The 19373-nt window shown below is 39.5% G+C and overlaps 1 protein-coding gene across 1 annotated transcript; it reads right to left on the reverse strand.

Annotated features, from left to right (window-relative positions):
* Positions 1-9469: 9469 nt before the first annotated feature.
* LOC135701936 (uncharacterized) lies at positions 9470-15567 on the reverse strand. The gene is made up of 5 exons (XM_065222888.1): positions 15464-15567; positions 10666-10818; positions 10322-10597; positions 9998-10254; positions 9470-9939 (listed from the first exon to the last, which is right to left on the reverse strand). Exons 1-5 carry the CDS (start codon positions 15519-15521, stop codon positions 9511-9513), a joined length of 1173 nt encoding a protein of 390 aa, XP_065078960.1. The 5' UTR covers positions 15522-15567; the 3' UTR covers positions 9470-9510.
* Between the last annotated feature and the right edge of the window lie 3806 nt (positions 15568-19373).

Consider the following 19373-nt stretch of genomic DNA (forward strand, 5'->3'; position numbering starts at 1 on the left):
GCCCATCGTACCCGTCCAGCTTTCGCAACTTTCTGGATACAGGGTTTGCCATAGAGTTGCGCCAGCTCGTGGTTCATCCTTCACCTCCATACACCGTTCTCACATACCCCTCCAAAGATGGTCCTAAGCACTCGTCGTTCGAAAACACCCAGTGCTTGCAGGTCCTCCACGAGCATCGTCCACGTCTCGTGTCCGTAGAGGACTACCGGTCTTATCAGCGTCTTTTACATGGTACATTTAGTACGGAGGTGAAGTTTACCAAACCTCAGGGTCTTGTGGAGTCCGTACACACTTAGAAATTTTTACAGAAATCTGTAAAATTTTACCGAAATCTCAACAGCTGAACGTTCGGTAAACAGTTTCGCAGATTTCCTGTAATTTTTCACAAATAGCTGTGAATTTTTCACAGATATCTGTAACTAATTACAGGAAAACTGTAAAATTGTTTACCGAACGTTCAACTGTTGAGATTTCGGTAAAATTTTACAAAAATTTGTAAAATAATCTTAGTGTGTAGTAAGCACGACTTCCGCCAATAATACGCCGACGAATTTCTCTGCTGCAGTTGTTATCCGACGTCACCAATGGTCCGAGGTACACAAATTCATCCACCACCTCGAACTCATCTCCGTCGATTGTCACGCTTCTGCCTATGCGAGCCCTATCCCGCTCGGTTCCTCCAGCTAACAGATACTTTGTCTTCGATGTATTCACCTTTAATCCAACCTTCTCTGCTTCACGTTTCAGCCTGGTGTACTGCTCCGCCACGGCCTGAAACGTTCTTCCGACAATGTCCACGTCGTCAGCGAAGCAGATGAACTGGCTGGACTTATTGAAGATCGTGCCCTGCATGTTAAAGCCCCCACGTTTCATAACACCTTCTAGCGCAATGTTGAACAGGAGGCAGGAAAGACCATCGCCTTGTCGAAGTCCTTTGCGAGTTTCAAGAGCAAGAACATCGAGTTCGTTTCTCAATGGAAGAAATATTGACATTGCCGTCATAACAGAAACCACCTGAAGTCCGAAATTAACGTCTACCTTTCCGATTTCATAGCTCGTGAGGCTTGATTGAACCCACTCTGGGGGAGAAGGAGTGGCCATCGCGCTAAGGAGAAAAATCTGCTGCCGGATGCAGCCGAGCTTTCAGCTGAAGATCATCGAAGCCGTAGGGGTGGATGTTTCTACTCCTGTCGGCCTGGTCGCGGTTTACTGCCCCAAACAAGTCAACATCAGCTAACACGACGGCAAGAAAACTGCATCATCACTGGCGACCTGAACGCCAAACATCAACCTTGGGACAACAATCGGCGCAATCAAATTCGCACCATCGTGAACAACAACCTGCAGGAAGCACAGTACAACATCTTGAGTTCGGACACTCCCATTCGGTTGAGTCGGTCAGTCAGCGTTGCCAGGATGTTTTAAAGCTTATCGGTATCAAAGGTTTTAAAAAATCGGTATTTATCGGTATTTACTATTTTGATTATTTTTTTATTTTATTTTTTTAACTTTTGGACTATGATCGGAAAATTCCGGCAGAAAACTCCTGGGAATGTTTGAATTAGCTGAAAAAAATCCAGAGAAAGAAGAAAGAAGTTTTCCTGGAGGAAATTTGAGGAAAGTTCTGAGAGAAGTCGGAAAAACATCCGCGGAACTTCTGAGACATAAATTGCGAAACTTCTGGCGAAAATTTTAAGAAACTCTCAGAAAAAATCGGATTTCACATTCAAAGGAAGGCAGAAAAGTTTCGGAAATTGGAAGTAAATTCCACAAGTAGCCATTTCCAGGGGCAGCCAGAAGAAGCTCCGAAAAACCTTCCAATAGAAGTAAAAAAAAAACCAACTGGACGAAATTCCAGAACTAGGCGAAATAAATTTCTGGGAGAAGTTTAATTGAACTTCCAGGAGAAGACGGAAGAAACTTCCTGGAGACGCAGACAGAAAATTCCTAAGGAATATTGGAAAAAAATTCTGGAGAAAGTCGGAAGCTATAGCGCTTACGAAACAGTCGAATGAAACAAGGAGATAATTCCAGAAGAAAGAGCTCCTGGGGGATATTCTTATGATCCAGAAATTTTCCAAATGCTCATAAACATCCCTGAAGACCCCGCAATGCCCCTGAAGTTTTTAGGACATTCCTGAAATGTACTTAGGGATTTTATGCTGTTTTAGAGTACTCTGATCATTTTTGAAATGCTTGGAACTTCCTTAATTATAATGAACATCTCTAATCAACTTTGAAGGTCTCTAGACTTTCTTGAAAACTACGAAATTTTTTAAGCGCACAATTTTCTTGAATTTATTGCAACATCAGCATTGAAGTTCTCTGATCTTCCGATTTTTCTATTTTTAAAAGCTATCGACACCGAGATCGACACTGCCATTAATAAGCACGGAACTTTCCATAAAATGTTCTCACAATGTGCTTATGTTCATGTAAGTTCCCTTACGTTTCTTAAATTTGCATTAACCCCTCGGAACATTGCTGAAGTATTTGGAAATTGCCTGAGTTTCTCGGAACTCCTTTAAAATTTCAGCGATTTCCTTGAAATTTATTGATCTGTCCTGACGTTCTCGGAGCTTCCAAAAGATCTCTCAACTCTCCTGAAACTAATGGAGCTGTTCTGAAGACCTTAAATTTTCCAGAAGTTCTTTGGACTTGTAAAGTATCCAAAATATTTATGATGTATCCTTAAGTTCACTGGAGTTCGCTTGACCGGGTTTTAGAATTTTAACAGAAGTTATTGAAACATTCTTTAATTTATCGAAACTTACTCAAAAGTCTGAACTTTTCCGAAGTTTCAGAACTTTTTAAAAGTTCCTGCAGCTAGTTTGGATCTGAAATCAAAATCAGGAAGCATCCCTGAAGTTCCGGGAAAATTGAAAAAAAAAAACTGGCGGGAGAAGATGGTACAAGTCTTTCACCATAATTTTCTCCAAAATTCGAGTGCGAGCAGGCCATAATCATTTTGATTATTTAAAAAAAATCGGTATAAATCGGTATAAAACCTCAAAAATCGGTATTCTGAGGAACCTTATCTGTCTATCGGTATCTAGTTCGGAAATCGGTATAAATACCGATAAATCGGTATATCTGGCAACGCTGCGGTCAGTGCTGCGTGCTGTCAACAATGTCAGTTGAATGACGTAAGATATTGTTCTAGCTCTGAATTTCACTTCCGTCACTGATATTCGTACACGGTAAGAAAAAATACTCAAAATTAAGTTTAAAAAAACTCAACGTTGGGTTCTATCATTTGAGGTCCACCGTTGAGTGACTCAGAAAAGCGGCGTTGGTTAAAATTTACTCAACTATTGAGTAATAATAAATGAACTCAAATATAAGTTTATTTTCATTGAGGTTGCTTTTATGCGCCTTTAACCATTTCATTTTCACAAGCGTTGATAAACGAGTGGTCAACACACGGGCCCCGTAATCTCAACGTCCATGGTTCGGTTCCAGTCTGCTCCGTTTTATTATTTTTTTTTGTCAACTTGGTCAACGTGGATTCATGATCAGGATTACTCAAAATTGAGTTTTCTTCTTTAACTCAATTTTACCTAGCCCCACGGAAGCCACGTGATGAGTGAAAGGAACTCAATTTTGGGTACTTTTTTCTTACCGTGTACGATGTCAATGTCATTTGCGCACTGACATTGAGGCGAATGACATTGATATAATACCTTTGCGAACTGATACTGATATCAGGAGGCTAGAGAAGTTCAGCATTTTGTAGGTATTGATATTGATATTTTGCAGCACTGGAGTCGGTTCAGTGCTCACGCAACCATCGACATCTACATCGGCAGCATGGCCCACATCTTGCAACGGTTTGTCTTCCAAGAACTCAGCTCGGACAACTGTCCGGTGGTGGCCAAAGTTGGTCCCTCGGTGAACCGATTACCTTTGCGGTGCAACTACCATCGTGTCAACTGGGATCAATATCTACACTGCGTCGACACATCCATCGACTAATATGTCCAACCGAAGTTGTCCGAAGACGTTGACCGGTATCTGCAATCCATCGAGGAGGCAATAATCCAGACCAGGGATGTCAGTATCCAGACAGGTGAGTCACTCGCTGAACCTTGATAGCCCTACTAAAGACCTCATTATTCTCCGTAACATCATTCGTAGACAGATCCAACGTTCTGATCTGCATAACTTGAAGCCAACTGCAATCGATACAAATATCGTTTAGGCCAGGATAGTGGATCTCAGAAATAACGATTCTGCCAACAAGATCCGTTCTCTCCTAGATTGTGCAAAGCCTTTTCTGTAAGCTAACCCGAATCTTAAAAAATAAGCCCAGACCCATTCCACCACTGGTTCCACTGAATCGTCTCGATGATTCACTGGTTCATCTGATTACTCCTGTTGAGAAGGCTGCTGTGATTGGCCAACACTTCGTCAGCTCTCATAATCTCGGACAAAACAGGACTCATCCACATGAGGCTGCTGTTGCTGAAAATGCAGCCAACCTTCATTTGATTCCCAACAACTTCCCCGAAGTTTCAGAGATTTCAGCTTACGAACAGTTGGCTTACATCACATCTTCCAAGCTTAGGCTTGGCCAGTTCCCCTCGTGCTGTAACTTAGCAAAAGTCATACCCATCCGGAAACCTGGGAAGAATCCTTCCTCTCCTTCAAGCTACAGACCTATCAGCTTTCTCGCAGGGTTATCAAAGCTCCTTGAAAAAGCTACTTACAGGTGTCTTCATACATCTGTCGATGAAAATATCATCTTACTCGAGGAGCAGTTTGGTTTTCGACAAGGTCGGTCGGCTACTCACCAACTGACTCGAGTAAGCAATATTCTCAAACGGAAGAAGACTGTATCATGATATTGTTAGATGTTGAAAAAGCGTTTGATAATGTCTGGCATGATGGCCTCGTGTACAAATTACAACGATACGGTCTTGCAATCTTCCTCGTGAAGATCATCCAAAATTATCTCTCAGACAGGACACCAGTGGTGCGCGCATTCCGCAAGGAAGTATCCTTGGCTCTTCAACTTGTTTACCTCCGTCATTCCGGCTCTCCCAGATGGTGAAACATTGTCTCTGTTTACAGATGACACATCCATCGCCTACAAGGGAATGGTCATCGGAGCTCTTACTGTCAAACTTCAGACAGGTTTGGATGTCTTGTCTCAGTATTTCAACAACAACGATCCGTATCAACACGGTGAAGATACAGGTCATCATATTTCCACCTTCCCAATCACCAAGACTTGTTCCGCTGGAAAACAATAAGATCTGATTATACAGCTCAGCGGTGGAATGGTCCAAACAGGTTGGGTACCTCGGACCGAGGGGCGATTCACTTGTGTATTTTCGATTCAGGCCAACGTATTGATGAACGTATTGAAGTATTTTTTATCGAATAAACGTGTATTTTCTGTAATAATGTATTTTTTTGTATTTTTTGAATATATGTATTTTTTTTTGTGTATTAGAAAAATAAAAGTGTATTTTTATGCATTAATGTATTGATGTATTCTGTCATTTCAGTGTTTATGTTTACTACTCGAACCTAGAGTCGGTGTATAATGAGTCACGCCAAGAGTGAAGCCAAGTCTACCTATTGAACTGTCAAACCGGCTACCTATCGTGCAAAATAAATAAACATTACGATGCTATGAAAGGTCCACGAAAGGTATTGCAATAAAATATAAAATATAATCGAAGAAATGAGGATAAACACGCAATGAGCGTTAAATTGTCATGGGATACGCTCGGTAATGATTAGTAATAAGAATTTCTACTATTTTTTGTTAAGATAATTTGACAAAATCACTGATATAATGATTTACTACAGCCGCAATATTTTTTCTCTCGCTAGAAGTCATTTGAAGTTGTTGTAGAAGTCCTCTGTTGCCAAGTGAAAAGAATGGAAATCTTCCGAAAACCGTGATGCGAGTTCAACTGTTTTTCTCTTGGCGTGACTCATTATACACCGACTCTACTCGAACCGAGGATCAAACGGATCAAACTCACAATGTTGACGTTTTGTTTGACAAATGCACAACACACGTGAACTTTAAAATACCCACTGATGAGTAGAATTTCACCCATTTTAAAGAAAAGAGGCTTAACTCATTAACTACGTAGACAGTTTTTTGGGGTTTCCTCGCCCCCCCCCCCCCTTATAAACCTGCGTAGACAAATGTCCAGACAAAATTTTTAAAATTTGTATGGGCCGCGAATAATTGCCATCCCCCCTTAATTGTCTACGTAGATTATGAACAGCCCCTTACCTCGCTCATTACGCATTAATAAGCATCTGTTACATTACGCTACATCTGTTACATTACGCATTAATGAATTATCGTTACTTATTTGTGGCTCACAACTACTCAAAATGTTTTTTTTATTTAATAAATGATTTAAGGCACTTTTCTTAAAAATGGGCGAAATTGTACTCATTAATGTATTGTTTTGTGATTCAAGCTCGGATTAAAACACAAAATAATAAATTTACGCATTTTTTTCGAATTCAGCATTTTGATTGTACATATTTTCGATTTTTTCGTGCAAATGACGAATTATCGTGTATTTTTATTATTCGTCGAATATTTTTGTATTTTTTTTCCGAATTTTGTATTTTTTTGCATTTTTTTGAATAATGACGAGTAATGATGAATTTTTGTGTATTTTTTTCATTAACGTATTTTCGATTCATTCTCGAGAGCAGTGAATTGCCCCTCGCCTCGGACTAATACTAGACAGCAAGCTTCTTTTCAGTGAACACATTGACAAAATGAACACCAAGTGCAGGATCTTGATACGATCATATCACAACAGCAAGTTCACCTTATCCTAGAAAAATAAGCTTGCTGTCTATAGACAACTAATCCTACCTGTTCAGTGGCGCGTCCACCTTCAAAGATGTGGGTGGGACAAGGTATTATCATAGAGGTAACTCTAAGACCAGAATGTCCTGAAGAAACGTGCTCAACTTTTTGGCTCAGCTCTGGTATTCTCTTCGGTCCCAAGCTAATCTATGCATCCCTCGAAACATAGGAAAATCCACGAACTCCTCATTTTATCTGTCAAACTTTCATAGTGAATTAAAACAAATACAGTGTAGTTCTAGAATTTCGACTAGAATGGGGTACGTTAATCGATTTGCTTGGGACCAATAGGCTAGTCAAGTAGTGAGCCAATTTAAAATCGTCAGTTTTCACGGGTTGGTATTATGATAGAGGTAACTCTAAGACTAGAAGGTCCCGAAATAACGTGCTCGACTTTTTTGCTCAGCTCTGGTACTCTCTTCGGTTCCAAGCTAATCGATTCACCCCTCGAAAATCCACTAACCCCTCATTTTATCTGTCAAACTTTCATAGCGAATCAAAACAAACATTGTGTAGTAGTAGAATTTCGACTAGAATTGGGTACGTTAATCGTTTGCTTGGGACCAATAGGCTAGTCAAGTAGTGAGCCAATTTAAAATCGTTAGTTTCGTCACAGACAAACAGACGTAACTCTTTGAAAAACTTGTTCTTGAAAACATAGTATCTCAAAACATATAACCTCAGTAACGACATCTCTCTGGCTTCTCGCGGAAAACAAGCTTGCTCGCTAACTCGTAAACAATATTGCATAAAAGTTCTATAGAATATATAGAAACGTCAAAGTGATCCGATGCCAGCGCTGCGGCGAGTAGTTCGCGGAACTGATAATATTCAAATCAACCGTTAAATGCATGAACGAAGATACACAATGAAGAGTTACGTCTGTTTGTCTGTGGTTTCGTATTGATTGTTGGTATTATGGTCTCATAGAACTTTTTTAATATTTTTTTGATTCGTGAACTGGTTCTGGAGATGTATGGCAGGAACATGTTCTGGCTTGTAAATGCCATGAAACTAAATGCGGCTTGAAATAAATAAAACCTATCACGTTACACTTCAAATGACATGAGAATTCAAAAACCAGTTCAATGGTAGTAATAATCAGAGCAGAGGACTGTTCCGGGAACCCCCGGCTCCAGTTTCTAAGGGCCAAAATCCATCATGCGTTAAATCAAATCACATGAAAATTCATCTATCTTTCTCATCGTATGAGCACTTTAGTCGGAAATTCTATTAGTAAGAAGGATATGATTGGAGGATTAATTCAGGATTTAACTAATAGCTAATTTGTTTATTATTCAGTTCCAACCTGGATCGGGTATCAAGACTAGCTATAAGCTATGACTATTTTTGTGCGTAGGACAATTCCCACCTGTCCCACTCACTCTTCGTGCCTCTAACCTGTTATTAAGTATGATATACCTAATTTGGGAGAGTTGTTCCATATGCCATCTCCTAAAACAAAGGATTCAGAACAAGATCCTAAAGATAATCCTACACAGCCTGTGGACTTGAAATTCTGAGATCCACCTCCTGGCTGGAATTCAGACATTAGAAGAACGGAGTGAATTCATTCTGGAAAGGTTCAGAGACACCTGTCTGAGATCAGATCAACTGATCATACGATATCTAGCACGTTACATTAAGTTACAGTAATCCCTCCATATATGCGATAGGTGTTGTCGTCAACCCTTTGCTGTTTCTCGGTTGTCCATTAACGAATTTAGCTGATTTTCTGTAGATAACTAGTTTATAGTTGACGCTAATCACATACAAAACATCAGCGTTTTTGGTTGAAGGACAGCCGATAAATAGCGGTGGATGGCCGGTGGTATTATCATAGAGGTAAGTCTAAGACCAGATCACGAAGAAACGTGCACAACTTTTTGGCTCAGCTCTAGTACTCTCTTCGGTCCCAATCTAATCGATGCACCCCTAGAAACATAGAAAAATCCACGAACCCCTCAGATTATCTGTCAAACTTTCATAGCGAATCAAAACAAAGATAGTGTAGTATTAGAATTTCGGCTAGAATGGGGTATGTTAATCGGTTTGCTTGGGACCAATAGGCTAGTCAAGTAGTGAACCAATTTAAAATCGTTAGTTTCCACCGGTTGGTATTGCTGTACTAATGCAAAAATGGTACAGGCATCGAAAGCTCCTAATTAATAACTGTGAAAGTGCATCTATAACACTAAAGTGAGAGCACGCGACCCAAGCAACACACTTCGGTCTCAAAAAGTTGCGGTAACTTGATTATGACCGGAATAAGTCGCATAGGAGTTACTACAACCGTTTTGTGATAAGTGTGCTGCTAGGGGATGAGCTAATATGTGATAAGCAATAAGCTTGACATGCGAAGAAGAAGAAGAAGAAGAAGAAGAAGAAGAAGATGATGATGAAGATGAAGAAGATGATGATGAAGAAGAAGACAATTACACTCACAGTGAAGATGCTCTTCCGCTTATAGATATGCTACCCGTTTCAACATCCCCGCGCATTTCAACTTGCCCCGGTGTACCTTACTTCATTCTGTAAGCCTGCCCGTATACAAAAGCAACGACTTGCGGCAGTGATAGCGAAAAGAGTGGCAATAAATTTTCATAGAACAGCATCATCATCATCATCATTCACTTTACAATAAGCGCATATATTTAAAACCGCAGCACATTGGACACGGCAGCTTCAGCAGGAATGGCCGGAATGGCATTCATCAGTGCAGCTACGGTGCAGCAGTAGGTGAATCCACGAGCGAAGTTTCCATAGTTAGCATTGGCCCATCCGTAGGTGCTACACACATCCGAGCAGAGCATTTCACCAGCCGGCATGCTAGTTCGGAACGGGTCATTGTTGGTGATCAATGCGATACCCGAGTTGGTACTGGGTGACTTGATGATCCTCCAGTACCACTTCGGAGCCTGGATACCACCGGCCTCCATGGTGATTGGAATCTGTTGACCATTAACGTGCGGCAAGGTCATAACATCGTGAGCACCAGTGAAGATTAGAACGTCTTCTTGCAAACGTCCAGCAATGTTACGAGTGGCAACCTCCACAGTTAGCCAGTTGCCTCCGTTGACAACCTTGAATAATACACTTGAAAGAAAATATATCACAAAGGAACAATCTCACGAATCTCACCTGCCATTGAGGAGCTACGTTAACATAGAAGTAAGTAGCCCATTGCCACGAACGGAAGATACCGTCCGCATCGGGAGAGAGATGCCCACGGGACATGTAGGAACTGGTGGTGATGAATCGATCAGCCTGCGCTTGTGAACCTAACAAAGCTGCAAGACGAACAGCCTGCGATGCTGTAGTGTACGAAGTGGCTGGGCTCACATGGGAAGCAGTTCCCGCTACCTTAAACGATGGACGATAAGATTCCTGGATGGCATCTGTGGAGATTATTAGTCGATTAGCAACTATAATTTAACAGAAACAGAAATAACAATGAGGACTTACGATTGATTGCCCGCCCCGGAATGATATGGCGGGTATAGATAACTGATGCCGTATTCATGTTGTAACAGGACTGAATGTACGTGACCAACTGATTACTGGGATTCAGAAATCCGATATTTCTGAACAGTCCAGCTCCAGCACCACAGGATGTAGTAGTTTCCTGAATTTCTCCAGTAATACGTTGGGAGCATGTCAGCGCAGACGAGGCAACGGGCGTACCACCGATGGTGAAGGATGTCCCCGATTGACATGTGAGGGAAGCAGTTGCGGTGCCGACTGCAGAAGCAAGATATAGTTTAGGTTGAAAATTTGTAACAAATACTCATACAATACGGAAGACTTACATCCATTGAGCGTTCCTCGCTGGCAGGATATAGTGGTCGTCTCACCAGAGTTCCAGACCAATGCAGGTCCATCCGGAGACCACAACTGGTTTGCCGAACGAAAGAATACTGGTTCATGAGTCTGCAGGTTGGTTCTGATGTTGACGCTGCATTCTGAAAGATTTCATTTCCATGTTATGCATAGTATATGATAAAAACTCCATAAGAGGCTGTAGATATGCTGTACTCTACGGTTTGTTAGTTTAGCTTACTGGATTTCGATCATATTTAACGGCATAAACTTATCATATACATTCAACGTTCGCTTACTGAAAATGATTTTAATGTTTTTAATAATTATACCTATTTACGTACCATTTTTTATCTCTACAAATCTTATCTAAGCGAAAATTCGAACTACTCGCACGCCGAGCACGTCAAGGCAGACTTCAGACAGCTTCCTAGGCAGGAGTTTTATACGGCAACCGGAAGGGGAGAGATGGCAGACATTTTCAAGTATATGAAACTGTCGAAGTTCGCTAATATCTGGTTTGGCAGGTTATCTGTACATGTGGCTTGAAAAGCGACATTTTCAATGCAACCGGGACCGTCAACCAGGAAATTTACGTGTGAACGAGTGTCTGGAAAAACGTTTGCTGCCTTTCCTGAAGCAACACGATTGTTCCGTGCTGTTTTGGCTGGATTTGGCATCCTGGCATTACGAAAAAAAGGCCATGGAGTGGTATGCCGCCAATAACGTGCAGGTGGTCCCCTAGGACAAGAACTCTCCCAACACGCCAGAGAAACACCCAATCGAAAAATATTGGGCCATCGTCAAGCGGATCTTGAAGAAGACCCAAAAAACTGTTGGAAGCCAGAAGCAGTTTAAGGCCAACTGGCGTTCTGCGGCGAACAAAGTGAACCAAGTAGCTGTACAAAATCTGATAGCAGGAGCTAAACGAAATGCCCGGAAATTCGGATTTGGTCAACCATCAGTTGAGCTGATTTTTTTTTTGTGTTCTATAGTAATTGAACTTAAAAAAGAAAAATAATTTGATTTTTTAATTAATAAAAGTAATCAATTGACACGCATTTGGTTAACCAAATTTTGATCTTAACATCCTTCATATCTGAAATACACTGATATCAATAAATCATGCAAGTGTTCAACCGTTATGTCCATTTTTAAGTAACAGTTACTCCACCTCACTCTGTAGAACTTCTGGACAACATCTGAATCTGAGGAAACTTCCAAATTCATGTCTTCCATCAATCCTTACGGCACTAAGAAGCTTTAGAAAATTGAAATGGATACAAAAAAAAATCCAAATATTCACGAATTAAAGAATTATAGAACTTTTAAAATATTAAGAACCGCAAGAACTGAACTTCAGGAATATCTAAAACTCCAGTAAGAGTAACTGATTGTTGAAATATTGTTAAAAATCTAATACTGCTTCTTGACCCCAAACTCGGCCTACGGATTCTAAATTTGGTTTAACACATTAAAACGGCATTGAATTCAATTTAGCCTATTGGAAGAAGATAAAAATTGATTCGTTCGGAGCGCTTCTTTTGTTTTTGAGAATAATGGGTGCAAACATTAATATCACCCGTTTTTATTGACTTCGTTCGGCAGCTTTTGAACTGAACAATCGTACCAAACGCATCAATTACGCCGAAATCATGGTTTTATTTGATGTTTTCTACTCGATAGCCCCAAAATGGGCGATTAGGCCGAAGTAGTTCTCTACCCTACTTAGATTATTTTACAGGAGTCGGTATTTTTACCTGGTGGGAGGTAACTGTCAAATACGAACAATCGTCGCCTACCTCGCATAACTGGTTCCAAACGACAACAAAGCCGTAAGCAACGATGGTTTGTTGATATTTGGAACCAAATTCACATATGGAAAATCAATGAGCAAAAACAGGTGAGGCCCAGTAAATTGATCGTCTCTTTCGTTCTTCGGCTGATTAAATGGATGACGGAGTTTGACGCCACACTCCTTCAGCCGTTTAAACAGCGGGAGAACGAAAGAGATTACAAACTCAATGAGCCTTACATTGATCATCTCATTGATGGATATTCCGTAGGCCGATTTGACTGCACATCACGCTCCTGATTTTTACTGGGTTTTTGAATTGCTGAAAAAGTCGGTAAATATTCAAATAAACCGTTATCCGTAAGAAATCAGTGAAATCGATCAATTTCATTTTCTACCATAAAATGGGGTTAATAGAAGAACAGAAAGTATGTAGGGGAAATGCATGTAATGTCAGCCTATATGCCCTTAATTTGGGCCATACATAAATTCAGCAATCGACTAAATTTTCAATAGTGACAAAAACTACCGTCCCAATGACGCTTTCATCTAGATAAAATTGATAAATAGCAGATTTTTAGCGAAGGGTCCAATCTTAGATCCATAGGCCAACATTAGAGCCATTTGTCATACAAGATCAGAATAAATTTGCTATTTTTTTTTATTTTCCGCAGATTTTTAAACTTATAACCACAGACAAACAGACATAACACTCGCAAGTTGTTTATCGAACAAGCATTTAACGGTCAATTTAAAAGTATCGTAGTTGGTAGTACCGCCACCTGTGGCGCGCATAGTCAATTCCCTTACGTTTGACGTTTTCACACTACCGCCATCTGTTCAGCCTACTACCCACCACAGTGTTCTCAACAGATGGCGGTAATGTTTTAGCGACGATGTTTTACATTGAGAAATATTCAATGTGTTATGTCTGTTTGTCTGTGTTATAACTATAACTTATAACTCACTGGATAAGTGTTAACATAGCTCTGGCAACATCTAGATCTCCAGCAACTCTTGGAACTGCTGTGATCTGAGAACTTTTTTTACATACGGAAAGGTAAATAAATTTGGAGGCCATCAGTAATAATAACATTCCGTTTGGTGCTAAAACACGCTAGATTAAGAAAGTCAAAGTGCGGGTTGTACCATAGAGGTAACTCTAAGACCACTGGGTCCCGAAGAAAATCATTATTATTTTTGGCTCACTCAGTACCAGAACAACGGTCCCAAGCAGTCCCAAGCTATTTCACTCACCCCTGCATGTTCAGCATCAATCCACACACCCCTGATGTTATCTGTCAAACATTCATAGCGAATCAAAACAAACATAGTGTAGTAATAGAATTTCAACTAGAATAGGGTACGTTAATCGTTTGCTTGGGACCAATAGGCTACTAAAGTGGTGAGCCAATTTAAAATCGTTAGTTTCGTATTGATTGTTGGTTGTACTTAATAGGCCGGAAATGGGGTAGTTAACCCTATATATCAAAAACCCCGTTTTAGGGTACATGTTAGATACAATAAGAGGTTGAAAGGCAAGAGTTTGACACATAAAATCTGTTGAATTCGCTTGCAGATAGTCACAATCAGCGATTTCACGACTCGCGAGCGCTCACTCTGAGTGAACGTTCACGAATCATAAAATCGCTGATTATGATATTCTGAAAGCGAAATTGACAGGTTTTATGTGTCAAACACTTGCCTTTCAAAATCTTCTTGTATCTAACAAGTACATTTTTTTATTATAACATCTAATGACTCCAAAATACCGAAAATATTTGTTTATAGAAAGTGAGTGGAAGCAACCCCATTGAGCCTCCCTGAGAGAATAAACTTGCGGGCGAGTCTAGCAAGCAAATCTCACATTTGAGATTCTCATGCATTTTGACGCACTCACACTCACAACGCCAATAAATCATCAAAAAACCCTCATCAAAACACCTCAAACCTCAATTTATAGCATGTACATGCATGTTGTGTTAGTTTTCGATCCACTGTTGCAAAAATAAAAGTAATAACAATCAATAACGCCAAAAATAAAGCAATGAATTTTTGAACCTTAAAACTCATCGTTGATTTTTTGCGCAGTTGAATTTTGCAAGGCAAAACTCATGAATGAATAAACTCACGCATGAGATTTTAGTTATTGAGTTTTTCCCAACACTCGGTAGCAGCCAGCCAGCTCTCAAACACGATTTGCTATAATGGATGGGGATACCATTTATTACCATACCATAATTCGTCATGCTTTTGTTAAATCAATCATTAGACATCCTTCTGAAATTTATTTAGCATCTGTTCTAGTTTATGTCGTGACCAAAATATGTAGCAGTTTGTCTTCATTGTTTTCAGATGTATGATGGAACTGGGCACCATATGACAAAATAGTGCTCCATCCTATCATTGCAAACTCAGAAGTCTGCAAAGTCTGAACAGAAAATTTAAAACTTAACACGTGGCAAAAATTATGGTACACCAGGCGTCTCCATATCATGAACTAGCACTATATGAGCACCAAACACAACTTCTTCATGACATAATGACACCAGGCTCTACTAATTTCGAAGCTTTAAAAGAACACGATCCTTTTTCCATACATTTCGTTTTAACACTTAATTTTCATGGGCCCACATCTTGCAATCTACTGGCTTAATGTACGAAGTTCAAAATGTATCTAAGTATATGATGCAGACAAGCAAGCACTGCGTTTAATTTTCAGATCCATGCGGCTTCTGGATGGTGAGATTAGTGCCTCTGGAAACGCAATGTGGAAGGATTCCGTCAATCTTGTCCTTAAAATCTGAGTTTAAACCAGCCAAAAATAACAGCTCCGCATTCAGAATCCATTTGATCGATAGCTTAATGTTTGATTCCCAACTTCTCATAAACTTCACCAAACATATCAATTCAGTATGAACACACTATCACCCATATGCTCGTGTTTTTGTATGGACAATATTGGGTGTATTTCTCGATATCACGACACTTACGCCCCGAAACCAGCTCCACCGCCACCGCAAGGACCAACAAACCCACGAACTGTTTCATGGTAACGAAATTTTCGAGTTATCGAACTCTACTAACGTTTCACATCGCAGTGGGGTACATTTTTATAGCGAAAACCATATCTTGCAAGATTCACATCATTCCTTATCGAATATATTCGACAAGGTGATACGCGGTTAAAATAAGAACTGTTTTTTTTTGCAGACAAAACAAAGTCTGCGAACGATGAATGGGCTATTCACCTGCGCAATGTTAGGTAGAACCATCAAATACAAATAATGGAGAATTTATAGAATTTTGAGTAAAAAGATCTTTTGAATGGCGTGATTGTCTATGTCAGGCATGTGCGTTAATAAGATGATCAATTAAAAAAATAAATCAGCTAGTTGATTTATTAGAAAATGATTGAATTATCGAAACGGGAATTCCATCTCACCCAACTTGATTAGAAACTCCGATTTGTTACCTTTTATGACCTGAATTAAAATTAATCATCAATTTAAGAAAAGGGATTAAAATACCTACTCAGGATGGGTAAAATGCTCCACCAGATTTTGTAGCATTAAGGACAAAATTGATAGAATCCACAAATGGCCGCTATCCTGGCTGATTTTACAAGGCAAATCAGCCATGACAACGGCCATTTGTGGATTGATAGAATCCTTGTCCTTGTCCATAAGTCGAATGTTTTCAACCCGAATGTAATTTTCCAGAACACCATTTCCCCGAATGGTCATAACCTCAAAGGGGCTGTCCACATTCCACGTGGACAGTTTTTGTGAGGTTTAAGACCCCCTCCTCTTGCGTAGATAATCATCCATATAAAGTTTTAAAAAATGTATGGACTCTGAACATTTTCCCACCATTCTCCCCCCTAAACTGCCAACGATTATGCCGTCTTTTGATTGCTGCTCGCTCTTTTCACATTCGGGATCATGGAATTCGTTGCAGAAGTAACGATATTCGAGGTTGTTCATTACAATAGTTTACTTCTGCATCTTAGCAATGCTCGAACCCAATCAATAGATCATAGCAGGCTGTGTGCGAAAAATAATACTTTAACTCATTCTAGTAATGGTTCTGGTTATCTTTACTATAGAGATTTTCAGCCGTACAGTCTAGTAATAAACTTCTTAACCTAAAGACGTAGGGGAAATCGGGGTAAAACGAACACCCTTAGGATTGTCATTGTTTGCTCGTAAATTAATACAGCATTTTGTTTATATTATACGTATGTTGTAAGATCAACTCATGCTTAAAGAAACTACATATCCAATATTATTTTATATTTTGTATAATAACATCTGTTAAGTGAATCAAAGACGGTCTCCAAATTCGCAACTTGTTTCGGGTGTGGGTGAAATGGACACGGGCTTGGGGTAAAATGAACAGTCTTAAAAACGTTATGTTTCTGCATTATCAAAAGATTTATATAATGTTATGTTTCAAGAAAATCGTTTTGAGGGCTCAATTCCGCATCGACACATTTGGATGCATGTCGTAGTAAGCAATATAGAAGCAGGCATCAACTGGTATGTGTCAAAAATCATGAAGTCTAATTAGCATTCGTGAAAAAATGAATTAAAGGGTGTACGGAATCAAATTGCATCATTTTCATATGGCTGTAAATTTTTACCCATCGGGTATTTTCTGTTGAAATTTTGGGTGAAATTAGTTCTATGTGTATTGTTTAAGAGTTTTGTGTAAATTTCACTAGCAGCTGTGCAATCGTTACGAAGATGGAATCCAAAGAACAGCAACGGCGCAAAAAAAATGTTGCGCACGTGCCTCGAAAATCCAGATCTCTCTCATCGTGCCATCAGCATGAAGCCGGGAATGGTACAAGCTACGGTAATCCGTGGTTTAAACCGGTACAACGAACGTTTGACTATAAATCGGAAGGAAGTCTGAGGTCACCAAATCTGCCCATAAATGAGAAATTGGCTAATGTGCCTGAATCACGAAATCGAGAAAAATGCAACTTTAACATTTTTGTTGGTTCAATAAGGTTTACTAGATAAAATTAACTTTTGAAATGTTCATAACTATATTTCCTATGCCGAAAACATGCCGTTGAATAAAAACGACGAAAAATTTAGCCAATTTCAATGAATACTTATTTTTAATCACAGTAGCCATTTTTTCATTTACAAAGCCGGGAAAATTTGTTAAACGGTCATCTGTTTTGGCTAATGTGCATACGTTCTCATTTATCGCTATGTGAATTCCTGCTAGATATGGCTTTAATTTATCTACAAAAGTACGTAACCAGGGGCATCCCACTCTAGTGCTAGTGAAGTTGTTTATTGATGTAAAATAAACCGATTTATGATTATTTATCCAATTATTACTGTAGCTTCATTCTGTTTTAAATGAAATTAAGTGTGTAATCAGATTGCAGAGCAAGTATTTCCGGAGAACTTCGAGATTAGGGCGTAATCGCTTTTGTAAACAAACACGTCAATCACCGATTTCTCGCAAATTAAAGCTCAATTTCGAAAACTAACAACACAAAGAGGTAGATGAATGACTCCTCTATCATTTGGTATAGATTGTTTGCGAGATTGAGCGTTTATTTGCGAGCAATCGGTGATTGACGTGTTTGTTTACAAAAACAATTACGCCCAAATCTCAAAGTTCTCCGGATTTGAATTATGTTAGTTAAATAATTGAATACAAAAAACTACTGACTGTCTGATGCGCTACCAAACATTTGGGCTCGGGAAAATACGAGACAATTCATGAAAGTGGCGGAAGGACAGTGTCAAGACCGTGGAAGATATCAGATATTGAAGAACGTCGAAATGCAGAGATCGAGAGTATGTTGGACATGGTTTTTGCTGAGCATTGTAAATGTTCAAGCAGGTCAAGGATAATGGAGCTACGCTAGTCATTTACCTGAGAGCAATGACGGTGAAGTGCACCATTTACAGCTGCAGCAGTTCGTTTGGTTGGTGAACTTGGCCATCGCACAGTGGCGGGCCTCCATACAAAGGTCGGACAAAACCTCATATGTTATCCGAAATGGCTAAAACTCACAGGTTAAGATGATTTTGGTATCCTGAATGTATTTCTGATATGAAACTTTTCATATATTTTGGTTTTATTATATTAGGGTGGTTCTAAATTATGAAAATCAGCTCATTTTGGGTTAAGTATAAAGTAATCAATAATAAGCTATCACGATGTGTTAGTTGAATGGAGATTTTGATTAAAAGGGTTCTGAAATCATTATTGATATTGAAATTAACTTACTTGTGTATTTTTTGCTCTTAGGGTGGTCCAAAAGCTATAAAATCGTATAAATTATTAAAAAAGTTCGATTACCTACGTTTTTCATTCAATGGATCGATTCAACTACACACACATGTTAGCTGACAAAACTGATTGGTATTCTTAGGGACCGTCCATAAACCACGTGACGTTTTTAAGGTGCGAACTCAGAGCTAAGTTAATGCTGAAGTTGATGTTATATAAGGATTCATTTCTTTTACGATTTACAATGGGATCAGATAGTCTCAAAATGTGAACTACGTAAAATGTGAAATGTCCCTTACCAATCTCATTTCAACGCTTTCATACATGCTCCTCTGAGTGTGGGCTATAATATACATTGATCTTTTTTTCTCACTTGTCGAAGAGATACCATTGACGAGTGCACGGATGGATTTGAGTTCACTCACTCGACAAAAAGTGACACAACAGCGGGGCCCTGTTTACTAAAAATGAACACATATGTGTTCATTTTTAGTAAACAGGGCCCCGCTGTTGTGTCACTTTTTGTCGAGTGAGTGAACTCAAATCCATCCGTGCACTCGTCAATACAGCGCGCGGCAGCGAACAAAAGAATGATGATACCTCATCTCATTTTACTTGTCGAAAGTGAAACAAATG

Source organism: Ochlerotatus camptorhynchus, unplaced genomic scaffold (genome assembly GCF_037179485.1).
Source record: "Ochlerotatus camptorhynchus isolate MF236.1 unplaced genomic scaffold, CSIRO-AGI_Acam_v1.1 ptg000180l, whole genome shotgun sequence".
Lineage (NCBI taxonomy): Eukaryota > Metazoa > Arthropoda > Insecta > Diptera > Culicidae > Ochlerotatus > Ochlerotatus camptorhynchus.